The sequence below is a fragment of the Taurulus bubalis genome (assembly GCF_910589615.1).
Source record: "Taurulus bubalis genome assembly, chromosome: 6".
In the NCBI taxonomy this organism is placed as follows: Eukaryota; Metazoa; Chordata; class Actinopteri; order Perciformes; family Cottidae; genus Taurulus; species Taurulus bubalis.
The window spans coordinates 23,340,911-23,355,910 of NC_136594.1; the positions used below are offsets into that span (position 1 = coordinate 23,340,911).

Genomic DNA, 15,000 nt, shown 5'->3' on the forward strand with positions numbered 1-15,000 from the left:
GCATTTTTTAGAGCAGAAAAACAGAAAAATGTGGACTCCTACCTTTGTCTCTGGGTCTCTGTTGGCATTGCTGCAATGCTCTTCTTCCACTGTTGGACGGTTCCTGAAAGAAAAATACAAGTTAGAAAGTTAGAAAGTTAGGAGTGCGCTATTGTTACCGTTGCAACCGTCAGCTGTGTGAGCCGTCCTGATTGTCATTACACACTAGCAGAGAACACGGAGCATTTCCTGAAGTGGAACGACTAACATCCTGCTTCGTCTGACCTCTTTGAACTCCAACACAACAGTTCAAGCAATATATCTGTGTGTGTGTGTGTGTGTGTGTGTGTGTGTGTGTGTGTGTGTGTGTGTGTGTGTGGCCATTTCACCTTAGTTTGAGCGATGCGTAGCGAAGCGTCGCTCCCTCAAACTCCTTCAGACTGGGGTCAGAGTTCACCGTGGCCGCCTGCAGGTCCTAGGGGTGCACAGGCGACATTATTAGGATCGTGCAACGTGGATCCGAAAAAGAAAAGCCCATCCCATCTCCTCCCTAAAGCCCCCGTCACACGTGTAGTAACCTGTAATATCATCTATATACCGTGATGTAGCGGCTCCAGACAGATGAGAGTCTAGTTCACCTGCCTTTGGCCTTTTTTCTTTCTTGCCACACCATTCCCAGGTTACATGGCGTGTGACAGAGGGGCTGAAGCAGACACAAAGCTCTGACCCCACGCAGCATGTTGGGCCAGCATGCATCATTGTGTGTATGTGTGTGTGTGTGTGTGTGTGTGTGTGTGGGGCGCCGTATGGAGAGATGCCGTGTTACGTGCACATGGCGCATGCTGCATGGAGGAAAGGGAGTTAACGTGTAGCATTTCATAGGTGTGTGTGTGTGTGTGTGTGTGTGTGTGTGTGTGTGTGCGTGTGTGTGTGTGTGTGTGTTGCTGCAGCCAAATGACAAAGATGCTGTAGTCGGTGCAGTTGCATTTATGTCAAACAATCAAGCCACGCATGCTCTTTGCACAAGGCGGTGACTTCCTGGGACGCGATGCCGCGCGGCGGTGAAAGGAACCGCGACAGTGCGGTATACTTGCCTTCCACAACTCGCTATCAATCTTTCCGCCAAAATTACTCCACGCCTGTTTCTACACACACACAGAGCGTTTTGGAAGAGGGGAGGGCAAAGGTAGGAAGGGAGCGAGGGAAGAAAGACAGAAGAAGGACGTTAGCTCGCTGGCTCACTTCACACAGTTGCAATGAGGAGCGACCCAGCGAGACATTTCTTGAAGAAAAAGAAGGAATCGCTGTCGATCAAAGAAGCTGCTATTGAACATTCGGCCTCTGGACTATTAGTGTGGAGCGATAAAGACAATAGAGCTACGGTCATTTGGACGGGGACACTTTCACCGGACACGGAAATTAAAGGATCCCGCACGCGGCCTTTTGCTGCATCTCATCCCCTGTCTCTCCCCATTTCTTGTCTATCACTATGTCTTATCCAATAAAAAGAAAGACACCCGCAAATTAAAAGGAATCACAATACATTTTATAAAAATAATAATACTAAAAATAATAATAATTCTTATCCAGTTTGCAAGATAGAAAGCCACTAAAACATGTCCCTGTCCAAACACCTAACTCCCTGCTCTGTACATGACACAGATATACAGTGAAACACACACACACACACACACACACACACACACACGCTGCGAGTATCTTCCCTATCTGTGCCACACACACGCACATTTACGCACAGAGAGAAAGACACTCAGCACAACCCAACGGGGCGTCAGCAGAGGACCGGTGGAGTGGTTATCAGAAGAAGAGCGTTATCCTACCTTGTCCTCGTCTTCGTGACACTCTGGATCGGACATCCCCTGGAGAGATGTGGAGCGAGGCTGTGGGGAGAGAGGAAGAATTTTAAGACATTTTTGAAAAGTCGATCTGCCATTTTTGGCTTTGGTGCCCCCGGCTAGCACACGGCGAGATCCCGAACGAGATTTTGGCACGTGTGTCTGTCAACATCAGTCCATTCTCTCACTGGATCAATATGTTATCTACACCGCGCTCCTCTCCATCAATCTCCCTTCCTCTCCCCCCGTCACTCCATCATTCCTGCATGATTGACTGACTGATCCGACTCAGCGTTCTGCTGCTCGACCGCTGTATACGACCCCGTCCCTCCATCTCGCTCCCCCCACCCAGCCGTCTCCGTTTCCCGTTTCTGACGTGCGATCGGGGCATCTGGCGGCGTGACATCTGGCGGCGTGACGTCGGGTACTCACAAAGTAGCAGCTGTTGACGAACCCGCACGTGGCGAGGACGGGCTCGTGAGCGGAGAGAGGCTCCACCGAGCTGTCGGAGGTGGTGCTGCCCGAGCGAGTCGAGCCTCTGAAGAAGACCTCCGCCTGGCACGCCTGCATGGGGGGAGCACACACACACACACACAATAAATTAAGGAGCACCGTGGCGTTTGACTGCATTAGTTTTAGCTCGGTGTACCTAATAAAGTGGCAACTGAGTGTACAATATCCACATGTGTAGTATCAGCGTGCTCTTGTATTCATTTTCTGCTTAATCATGAGGATTTTAATTTAAATTGCAATGGAGGAACAAGACAATATCAGTGAATCACATTGGCCTATTTTACGGCTCATGTCAGACCTAACATGTGTCAGCTCGGGGTTCTCCGTCCCTCACCTCGTGGTCAGGAGTGGGCGAGGGGCTGAGCGAGGCCAGGGAGTGCTCGCCTGGGGCCGCGTGCTCGCCCTGGACCTGGGGCTCGGCCTGCCCCGGGGCCGCCGGGCGGGTGGCGGGTCTCTCCCACTGGGTGGTGCCGGTGGGAATGTGCCAGTAGTAGACCCCGGAGATGTCCGTGATCTTCTTCCATCCTGGCGGCAGGTCCGGGTCGGTCTGGAATGACTGCTCACTCCAGATATCTGGCCGGGGAAAAAAAAGGTCAGAGGCCGCTTGTATACTTTTCTTACAAATGGTTAAAGTTACACCCTGCAGTGGTTCGTGTCGCTTTTAATAATTTGACTCCAACCCGATCATTTTTCTGTGCATTACACAGCATTATTCCATATGAAAGTATCAGTGTTGCAAACTCAATCCATCCTGCATACCACTCGCACAAAGACAAGCTTTTTTTCTCCATATTCACTTGGTATATATATATATATATATATATATATATATATATATATATATATATATATATATATATATACCTCCCTTCTCTAACACAACACATCGGCAGCATAGAGAGCAGATGGCCGTTACTGTAATTTATTTGACAGTGATGGAATGTGAGGGGAAATACAGCGTTTACCTTGAAACACACACACACACAACGTATATCACTGTTTCTTCTCTCACTCCTGTACTAAATGTCATGTCATCTGAAGGTTGCAGTTTCCTGGCAGTCAAGCCAGCTGAAGCGCGCGCGCGCACACACACACGCACACACACACTATTGATGGCATGTGTGTGACATTGATGTAGAAACTCATAAAGGTGATATATGCTCTGAGGGCTTGTGCTGTGTGTGTGTGTGTGTGTGTGTGTGTGTGTGTGTGTGTGTGTGTGTGTGTGTGTGTGTGTGTGTGTGTGTGTGTGTGTGTGTGTGTGTGTGTCATAAAGAGCTCTCAAACTGCTGACCATGCAGATGAAACGCAGCCCGCGGGCCTGTCGCCACGGCAGAAGCGAGGAGCCGTGAAGCTGAGACTGCTGGGAGTTGCAGTCTTTTATGAGCAAAAGAAATAGGTCAGAGCAACTACGACAGAGAGAACCTGAGAGTCTGTCTGCTGAGTGAGGGGGGAGATGAGGAGTCGGAGAACAGGTGCAGCACGAGATGGACTGTATGTAGACTGAAGCGTGTATGTACACAGGGGGAGGGAGGGAGGGAGATACCACCGGATCAAATGCTGCATCATGCCTCCAACTTAGCAGAGTTGCAGTCTGCAAGTGTGGAATCAGACGGGGGGGGGCTAAAGCATGCGGCCCGTGGGGGAGACGTGCCACAGCCGAGCTACGTAGCAGTTAGCCCACGGTAGCCTCTGTTAGCATGCAGCTCCTTGCCAGAGTGGAGAGGGGGCGGGGGGAGACAACACACATACACATGTTCTCTGTCAAAGGACACCGCGCATACACACACACACACACACACACACACACACACACACACACACACACACACACACAGCATTCACAGACCACAGGCTCCTGTGGCAGATATCCAGAGAACGACACCATTGCCGAGACCAACTTTATTGCTGTGTTGGAAGAGACGAAAATATCCATGCTGGTGCACACATGCACGCACACACATAGACATATGCACACACATAAACACACACATGCAAACACACACACACATATATAAACACACATGCACACGCACACACACACAAACACCGCGTTCAAACTCTAAACCCCACTCTGTAGGTTGCAGCCGACTCCCGACAGATGCACCTACCCTCGTAATTGACAATCACAATGGCCAGCATGTAGTCTTTCCCCAGCATCATAGTGAGCTCGCTGCCTCTCACACAGCAGAGCCCAGTACTGTACCCAAACAGAGCAAACCCCAGGCAGGGACGAGAGAGAGAGAGAGAGAGAGAGAGAGAGAGAGAGAGAGAGAGGGAGAGAGAGGCATGGAGAGCATGAGGAGAGAAATGAGTGAATGAAAAGGGTGGGGGGAGTGTATCCCCCTGCAGCTGAGCTGTGTTTGCTGTTGTTATTGTTTCTCCTCTCCCTCCATCTGGAGCATCAACAGCTCAAATATGCCCCCCCCCCCCTCCCCTCCGCCCCCTTCCTGTGCCGACACAAGCACACGGGAAAAATCTTCCTCATCAAATGTCGACACTTTCTCCCTCCTTTCGACCTTCCCTTAAGCCTCTCTTGAATGGCAACCCAATAACGCATCATCTTTCAGTCAGTATCATATCCAGTAGAGGGGCGAGGATGAGGAGCAGAGAGGAAGGCAGACATACATGGGAGAGAAAAAACTGGAGGACCGTAATAATACAGGGTGAAAAGATGTTCGAGAGAGAGAGAGAGCTCAACATCTGGCAAAAGAAAACTGCTGAATCTCACATCATGCTGTACTAGACTCAGCATGTGTGTGTGTGTGTGTGTGTGTGTGTGTGTGTTTGCTTGTGTGTTTTGGCTCTCCAGTGTGAAAGCGACGTCGTACCGACTCTCCAACCCGCAAACAATCCACAGAGGAATGCGACACACACCTGGGAAAACAACACGGCTTTTTCGATGTGAGAGAGGGAGGCAGACGGGGGAGGAGGTAGACACACACACACACACACACACACACACACACACACACACACACACACACACACACACACACACACACACGTAGCAACAGCAGCAGCAGCATGGGCGACTACGTGTTAGGTATCGACAACATGAATGATGCCAGGATCAGGACCGCCGACTCCTCGGCAAAAACCCTGGAGAGGACAATACGTCTCGGCTCAGAGATATAGACTGCAGCCCCGTCCTCCGGCCCGTCGATACGCGAGCATCGACCCACACAGACCACGGCATTAAGAGGGGCTGTTTCACTCGCCCAGTAGCCAAACGCACTCGTGCCCAAAATGGAAAATATAGGCCTGTTTGTAAATAAATACAAATCAAGAGATTTTTTTAAAAATGACAAAAAAGACATTAAAAAAAATCGAAATGATTTCCTTTAACTTTGTTATTGTCATCTATAACGGTTATTTGCATACAATTACATAATTCAAAGGAATAGGAAATCAATAAAGGTAACTTTTTTAATTATTTGCATTGATTAAATATTTGGAGGGAAGGGGGTGTGGGGGGGCATAGTAGTTTTAATGATGCATGATAAGCTGCTTAGAGCCAGTGTTAGGAAGTTAAACATCCTGTTGTGAAAACATCTTTCAAACCACTGAATTTATTCAAATGTCTCCCCCCAAACTACATTTTACAAGATTACATTTGAAGACATCATGATAACGTTCTAATTACCTTCACACGATACCCAATTTTTGGGTGTTTGGAGTGTTTGGCTTGAACACCGTACGCTAGCCGCTAGCTCCTTTCCCAGCAGAACAACGGCGGTGAGCCGCTCACTGTGATTACTCGGAGCAGCATGACGGGAATGAATTACAATTTCCTATTTCTACATGTCATGGAAATGCTGCTCAGCTCAGTTTTTCAGCCAATCAGGACTATGCTGCCAACCGGCTGCTAACAAGCGGGCAAGAGGAGAGCTACGTTACGATTTGTTGCTCACAATGTAGCGAGTAGAAAGCAGAGATGGGGCTCTCCCGATCGCATATGTTTTAATAATCATCGACCCCTAACAAAGGTCACGTTTATTTTTCACTCGCCGGATGGGACAGCTGCATGAGGCCTTCCACTTACACTGAGTGTACTTGCCGGGGCGAGCGGGCAACCGCTCATGTTGAACCCTGACTTTGGAAATGACAGCTCAGACCAAAGAGCACCCGGAAAGTAGGTTCTGAGAGATGAAACGCACAGATGCTCAGAGCCTTAGATCCTCTTCCCACCCAAAGAAAAGGGGACAGTGAGTCATCAAAGCGAAAGCAGAGAGAATGGTTTACAGCTCAGGGGTCGGGGGCCGCTGCTCCAGAGGAGATGGACGGGTCGCATATGTCTCGCAGCGTTTTAAGGGCCGTATCAAACGGGCCGTTCAGACGGGCAATGACTGTAACGGACCTGCTGCAGAGGTACGAGCCGGTTTAGGAGAGGGGTGGCCCGCAAGAGGGGGTGGTGGCTCACTCCACAAAGTTCAAGGTAATAATTGAACATTCAATCAAGTTCGCATATTTGTGTTCTCAGAAAAGATACGGATTCCTAATAGCTGTTCAACAACCACATTTTTTTTCAATAAAGCTGAAAGAAATTGTCGATTAGAAGTCAAAAAGGCACAACATCCTCTCGTTCCAGCATCTCGTTTGTGAAGAATTACCGCTTCCCTTTGTTTTACGTGACAGTAAACTGAACATATTTAGGTTCATACACTCAGAAAAAGAATTATGAAACCCAGCAAGGGACAATACATAATATTCAGGGAGCAAAAGCCTCTCTCTAGAAGAAGAAAAACAAAGACAACGACAAAAAGATTTTGTAATAACTGTCTGCAAGCCCTTTTCTCACACACTCATGTGCAGGGACACAGCATGAAGCAGCAGATATAGCCTGCTAACCACCCACAAGGTTACGAGGGCACTTCCTGTCCCAGCCAGAGGGATTCTGGGAGATTTACTGGAGGCCAAAGTGTTTGTTATTCTGTTCCAGCAGCGTCGGAGTTCTGTATATATATATATATATATATATATATATATACACACACACATATACACACACACACACACACGCTTGCTCCCCTTATATGGAAACATGTCATCAGTAGAGAGGACGGTGAACCCAACTACATCCCACACAAACCAAACGTTGTGAAGAAGACCTTCTGCAGCGTGTTTCGGTGCCAATGCTCGTACCTGTCTCCTCCGGGGAGTTGCTCTCCTGGGACAGAGTGGTCCAGCTCAACTCTTCGTCGCTGGGGTTCAGATTCTGGATGCGGTTCAGCGCGCAGTCCGTCTTCGCCCCCGTCCGTCTGTCCTTCTTCGTCTCCGGGGAGGAGGAGGAGGAGCAGGAGGAAGAGCAGGATGCCACGGAGAGCAGGGGCACGTCCTCTGGGCTGGCGCGCTTGGGCGGCGAGGGCGGAGGGGGCACCGGCGGGTCCTTGCCGCCCGCCCGGAGGAGCTTGAGGTTGGAGCGGATGTCGGAGATGAGATCCAGGCCCGAGGAAATGTCGCACTTCTGCGGCTCGTTCGGCATCGACAGCAGAGGCTTCTCCTCCTCGTCCTCCTGCTCCTCCGCCGCCTCGTCTCCGTCCTCCTCGATCTTCATCCTTGACATCATCTCCTTCTCGGACAGGATGCTGATGTCGTCGCTCTCCTCTGCGTCGATGTTCAAGTCGAAGTCTGTCGTCGTGTTGCCGTTCAGTTGGAGCTCCACGGCCGCTTTGACGTCACAGTCCATGTCTGATTCACTCTTCTGCTCGGGCTCCGCGTCAGTGTTTGAGAGCAGCTCAACCTCCTCATCCTCATCCTCGTCCTCCTCCCGATCGTTATTGGTGAGAGCGTGACCGCCGTCCTCCTCGGCCACGTTGACGTTGAGACCATCCGCCGTCGCCTCGGGCTCCGGGTCCGTCGTGTTCTTGTTGTGATCCTGGCCGGCTTTGCGCAGCTGGTTCGCTCCGTTCTTGGCCAGCTTGGGGTTGTTGACGGTCGGAGACCGCGACGGGGATGACGGGGATGACGGCGAAGACGAAGACGCCGCAGCCATCGCAGCCGCCGCTGCTGCCTCCCCGAGGCCCATTGCGGCCTGGATGCTGGTGAGCGCGTACTTTTTGCGACACTTGGGCGGCGTGGCGGAGCCCTGCCGGACGACGTCAGCGCTCAGCAGCTGGTTGTGTGAGGAGCGGAGGCTGAGCGAGGTGGGGGGCGTGGCGGCCGGGCAGTTGCGGTTGTTCACGTCCACCGACATCATCGCGGCACGAGTCACCTGAAAGAGGGGGAGGGGCATGAGCACAACATGATGTAATCAGATTTCAGTCTCATTTAGGGCTGCAACAACGAATCGATAAAATCGATAAAAATCGATTATCAAAAGTGTTGGCAACGAATTTCATTATCGATTCGTTGTGTCGCGCGATTATTACGCCGGCAATAAGTCGCGGAGAAGAAAAAAAAGAGCGGAGCAGAGCAACTGGCCGGCCAGCGCTTCTGAGATTGGAGTGAGACACGAGAAAAACTGAGGTTGTGATGTTCTCAAAAATAGAAGATCTTTGACAAGTCGAGTCTTGGCCATTCAGCGTCTTCATGTTCCTCAAACTTGTTGTTAATGGAAGCTAGTCAGCTTGCTATTGCGTTAGCTAACATGTTTGGTTGTGTATTGTCGTTAAAGTTACGTTATGTTCCGTTACAGTTCAGTCTTGCTTGTAAAAAAACGTAACGTGATGAAACATGCCGTCACCCCCCGGTCTGGTTCAGTTCACGCTGTCACTCGTTAACGTTAAACCGGCACACCGGCGGATCTGGCTGCAGGTTTTTTTTATTTTTTTTACTCAAAGTAGAATGAACGTAGTTGGGCTTAGCCAACGACGTGACGTCGTGGTCATAAGAGACCCAGAATGAAAGAGTTTAAGGAAGAGGACGCTCTATATGGAGCAGTACAGCTTCCCTCTGTCCCAGTATTTCATACATATTGATAACGCAGGGTATGTAAATGCAGCCTCTGGAGGGATCAACTACAGTAAAAAGGGCTCACATTTGGCAGATGTAAAGCATACATGTGTATGTTTTTAGTGTTAGTCCATTTTGTTGTTTTAATTAACAGCTCAGGGATGTTCAAGGAGCAACCTGTTTGTGCACTTTCTGAAGATGTTTTGCACTGTCACTTCTGTTTTTGAATAAAGGGTTCGAAATAAACGCTTTTTTGATAAAAACATTTTTTTATCCGATTCATCGATTAATCGAAAAAATAATCAACCGATTAATCGATTATTAAAATAATCGTTAGTTGCAGCCCTAGTCTCATTGCTCACTTACTGAGGATATGTTCCAATAAAAAAAAAAAATATATATATATATATATTCTTACAGGAGCAAACAACCCTGATACATTTTCAAACATAAATACAATAATATATTAAGTTAAACATATAAATACTATACATGGATACTTTAATAACATACTTGTTTTAACGTACTCTTCATTTTTTTGTTTGTTTATCATATTTTACTGTCAATATTTGTCTATTACCGATTCTTAAACGATGTCTTTTACTATTGCATGTTTAATGTCACACACAAATCCCTTTGTGTGGTTAAATATTCACTCCTGGCTCTCGACATGAGGAGAGTTAAAGAACAGATATTTCACTTTACAGTCATTAAAGGTACATAGAGAAATAAGATGCTGGCATGCAAAATATACAGCGAATACATTTACAATACGTTTCTGAACCCGACTGAAAAAAAAGAAAAGCAGAGCTACAGTCGTGGATAAACAATGATGTTTTTCTTTTGGTTTGGTTTGCACAATCACAGAGATGTACCTTCTCATTCTCGAGCTGTAATCAGACGCTCTGCTGAACGCATGAAAACATCCTTCACATCTTTTTTTTTAAGTCTGGTTTTATGTTGACTATAAATCCCATGGAAAGATCAAAACTACGAACAAGTATTGCCTGTTAAGCTGAAGCCTGATGCAGTGTATACTTTTCCTCCCAGTTCTCTAAATACTGGTGCGCCAAATCCACAGCTGGAAATAGTACCCAACAAACACACTATTTATCCGGTTTGAGTAGTGTTTCGCTGAAGACTACAGAACCCAGCTGTTCCAGGAGAACCACACACGGGTCAAGGCAGGGAGAGGAGAGAGTATTGCTGGTTGTTTTTTTGCCTTCTGCGTGGGATTTGTTGACGATAAGAAAAGTACATGCTACTGCCGGGTGTACGTCCTACATTCCTGGGAAACGTCAGCGTAGAGCGCCGATGGGGAACCGCTCAGCGTGTGCGTGCGTGTGTGTGTGTGTTGTACCTGACAGGAGGTCAGTCGAGGACCGGCGCTGGTCAGGGTTCGGGGTTCAGCGGACTTAGCGGCAGATCTGAACACCACAGAAGAAGAAGAAGAAAAAATAACGATCAGAAGAAGAATGCAAAGCATTCTTGGTCCTCCTTTGGTTGCCCTTGGAGATCACATTCACCCGGGTTTCTAACAGCTGGTTTCCATAGAGACAACATAACACTTGTGAGGCAGTGAAGGGATCCAGTCACCGTGGAAATCATAAAACAAGAATCACAGACGGAGAGGTAAACTATTCCTGGGGGCAGTTTGCTGGTGAAGAATTGTTCTCGTAGACTGTACCGAATTGTTCTTAGACTGTACCACATGATCAGCCAGAGGACAGTGTTTTCTCGGTCAATCCAAATCTCACATGGATTGGATCAGTATTTTTCTATACTTTTTTCAGTCAAGAAAAATGTCTAGCAGTGATGCTAAGGTGGTACATAACAGGTAGAGGGGTAACGGATATGATATTATGCGTTTAGCCAGCTTTAAGTTCATCCAAACAACAACAAGGCTCCTCCTTAGATTCAAACATGCTCTGTATTCACTGGGGTTAGCTTAGCGTAGCATCCTAGGAAAGCTTTTTAATAATTGTTTACGTAATAAGATGCTCTAGAGTGTGAATGAACAAACACCAACAGCGGCGCACGTAACTCCTGAAAGCAGCTATACTTTCAGTCACGACAGGAAGAGCGAGAATTTCTGAAAACTCACCGGAGACCTAAGGATTGTGGGAAACTACAGGATGTCGCGCGTCCATTCTGGTAGCCAGCGGTTGTCTTTTTTTTGCATCCAATCGCGGGGGCTTCAGTGAGGCAGCGTTGTCCTGAGGGACGAGACGAACATAAAACAGGATTAATGAGACAGAGAGAGAGAGAGAGAGAGAGAGAGAGAGAGAGAGAGAGAGAGAGAGAGAGAGAGAGAGGGTTGGACAAAGAGGGAGCGAGAAAAAGGACTGCAGGACCCTAGAGGGACAAATAATAAAGAAGCATCAATTATTCACAACCTCGATCAAACGTGTGTGTGTGTGTGTGTGTGTGAACATAAGGCTCATTTTCTATAGAGCTCATATTTCTTTCTTTGGTGCAACCCCTCGCTGACTGGAACATCGTAAACTTAATGCCACGGGAGACCTGTAAACTCCACCTACACTCCAACAACCAACCCACACACACACACACACACACACACACACACACACACACACACACACACGCACACACACAACTGCATAATGCAGTCAAGACTTGACAGTCTCTCACCAACACACAACCGCTATGAGTGGTAGAGGGAGAGATAATAAGCCAAGTCGGAATAGACCATAAAAATTCCACTTCATCCTGGCTGAGTGGCTGGAAAAAAAACACCTGGAAAATTTTTTGAGGAAATAAACGTCATCCCAATCAAATGGATTCGTTCACTTCAGTATCACTGACCGGCGCACGCATACAACTCCAAATGCCTAATCAACCTCGTTTAAGGATCCAGATGTTTACAGCCACAACCCCCCACCCTGCACGACGGCAGCAGCTGTGAAGGGCAAACGTGTGGCGACGCCTGCGGGAACATTCAGACGTTCACGACGATCCAACTGTCATCGGGGCTTTTGGTAATCAGGCCAAATCCTCAACCGGCAGCGGCAGTGAATGTTATCGGCCCGGACACTGGAACGGATTTTAAATGCAGCAAAGTGGAGATTTACCACCCCCCCTCTCATTAATTCCTCTCATTTGTCTGCAGTGTGACATAATTCATATGGAGAAAAAGAGTTCTAGTCAGGGGACAGAAAGGCAGAGGGAAGCCTTTGAATCCTCCATCTATCAAGCTTCCTGCAGCGCTCTGCGTGAGCTGTTGCTCCCCCGAAGGAGAGTTCACTGATTTATAGTTTGTCACCTTCGATAAATAAGGCGCCAATAATGTGATTAGCCAAGCTATATATGTATTGCATTATGCATGCTCGATCACAAAGTGCAACGGGGTTCTGTCGATCCGCCGCGTCTCCTCAAAAGTACGCCGAGCAAACGCAGTACAAGCTGTTGTTTTCTGCTGTGCCATGTCTTCAAGATGATGACGTTTAGGGAGAAACAACATGCACTGTTTTTATTCCCCACTACCAAAAATGTCAATTTATAGATACAATTCATCTCCAGGCCTACTTTGACGTTTAGATTTTTTTCTGGTTTATGTAACTATTCAAACTACTATGAATAGTGCATACTTCTATGAGTACTGAACCATTTGAGTGTGTGTTGGTAAGCAGTGTACACAACTACCGGTGGTTTTGTTGCCAAACCCGTTTGTGGCTGTTTTCCTAAACCGGTTCCGAGCAACAATAAAAGAAACGGACCATTTGTGTCCCGTGTACACAAAAACAACAGACTGCATTTCGTGACTATTTCAGACTGCGTTTGTACAGATATACGCCATAAAGGCAACACTTCATGGATGCGATGAACTTTGCTCTCTCTTTGACATATTTTCCCCGACGTGATGCGTACAGACTCTGGATTTTCAGCAGAGTGGAACCACGATGTCGAAGCAGAGAAAACTAAAGCCGTTGTGTTTCAGGTTGTTCGGGATGACGTTGCAGACCATTTGCGACAGAAACAAGCGAGTATTAAATGGCAGTATAAGTAATGGTAACTATACAATTTTGCTGTGTATTTGTTAATACATGTTTTGCAGTTTGAATAATGAATACCGCTGGACATAGTACAATTTTAAAAGAGTTGTCTCTTCCCACATAACGAAGAACAGTTGATGTGAAAGCAACGGTCCTGTGCTCAGCCGGAACTGTTCACGGATATAATAGACACATCTGGTTTGTGGTGAAAACGTAAATCATCTGAGCAGAGCAGCTGTATCATGTGTGTGTACTGTCATGGGCTTCCTCTAATGGTTAAACCGTCGACTGCAAGAGATGTCATGTCAGACGTCTTTCGGCTCTTGGGAATCACTGTTTCAAAAATGAAAGCGACGTATGAAGCGATTGAGAAATTAGCAAATAAAAACGTTGCATTGTGGGATTAAAAAGGACAGGGTGTGCAGCTCAGATCCTCGAATCCTGCCGCGACAGGTCTGCATACCTGGGAACAGCGAGACAGTATTTGTATGAAGGGGTGTCTGTCTACGCTAACAACTTATGATTCATTTCCCACGACATGTTGCTGCTGACTCGGCTCCTCCGGTGGGATGTGGTATGTGTAATCGCGAGTCATGAGCACAAGAGTCATAGCAGGTGATACTGTGGTTAAGGGTGTTCACAGTCGCATTAAGTGAACACGTTATGGAATTACAGGGCTATTTTATAAACAGCCCCTCCGTTGATCCTGTATAGATCAAGTGAAAAGACAATAGAAGGTTTATGACCTCAGTTTATCGAAGCATGTGTTTCCGATGCAGAAAAGTTTGAAGTGAGGCTAAAATATATATCTATAAAATCTGCATAGCAACTGTTATATATTATGATTAAGAATGGACCTAAATTACCCACGATGCAACTCAACCGCCGACAGTTCGCCTCTAGCGGGGATGCGGTCCAGATTTGGGTCATTTTAAAACGTGGAGTCTTTATCGCTACAGTTGGTGTCAAATGAAACGACTGTGGCTCAGTAGTAGCACAGGGTCGTCCATCAATAAAAGGATCGGCGGTTCGATCCCCGTCTCCGTTAGTCCATGTCGATGTGTCCTTGGGCAAGACACTTAACACCACTTAACCCTAGCTGTGCCTACAGTGTATGAATGTGTGTGAATGGGTGAAGGATGACAAGCAGTGTTAACGTGCTTTGAGTGCTCAGAATAATAGAAAAGCGCTATCCAAGTACAGGTCCATTTACTAATATTAAAAATAACTTTGTTATATCGGAATTTCACTATATCTGTGCGCACGCCAGAAAGAAAGTGACTTAATCTTGTCGGGCGCATCAAAGTTTATATTTTGCAACCAAATCAAATGTTTTTACTGGATATCAAACCTTTGTTTCTTTGTAATGTATGTATATAATACATGACCTTTTTCTGAGCAGGGCTTGTACAAAAGCAATAAAGCAGACGAGGAATATGAGATATGAGTTTACACATAATTACAATTCCTCCTTGCTTTATGGCTTTTTGCCGGTTACATTATTATATGTTGTTAAATGTAGTTGAGAACAAGACTATGCACGCCTAGCTCAGCTGGACCCTGAATGCAGCTGGTTGGGAACATTGTCTGCCAGAAACATAAACATAAACATAAAACGTTCTGTTGTTTTTGAACGTCTTTGTCATCAGTGTTGCGTCTGAACGTTTCAGCCCTATGCTGGCAAGTGTGAGAGCGCCGAGTTGCGTAGAGGCCAAGAGCGGTATTGCAGACAGATAGAGATTTCA

General features: G+C 47.2%; 1 protein-coding gene across 1 annotated transcript in view; it reads right to left on the reverse strand.

The window, feature by feature from the left end:
• The window catches only part of apbb2b (amyloid beta (A4) precursor protein-binding, family B, member 2b), a gene marked incomplete at its 5' end in the record, with an annotated part of 21,084 nt that extends 12,537 nt beyond the window's left edge, over positions 1-8,547 (reverse strand). Inside the window, 7 exons of the mRNA XM_079220246.1 lie at positions 43-103; positions 369-454; positions 1,074-1,124; positions 1,821-1,880; positions 2,268-2,399; positions 2,683-2,921; positions 7,494-8,547. Of these exons, the coding sequence (XP_079076372.1) occupies positions 43-103; positions 369-454; positions 1,074-1,124; positions 1,821-1,880; positions 2,268-2,399; positions 2,683-2,921; positions 7,494-8,547 (1,683 nt within the window). The remainder of the gene's footprint in view (positions 1-42; positions 104-368; positions 455-1,073; positions 1,125-1,820; positions 1,881-2,267; positions 2,400-2,682; positions 2,922-7,493) is intronic.
• Positions 8,548-15,000: the final 6,453 nt, after the last annotated feature.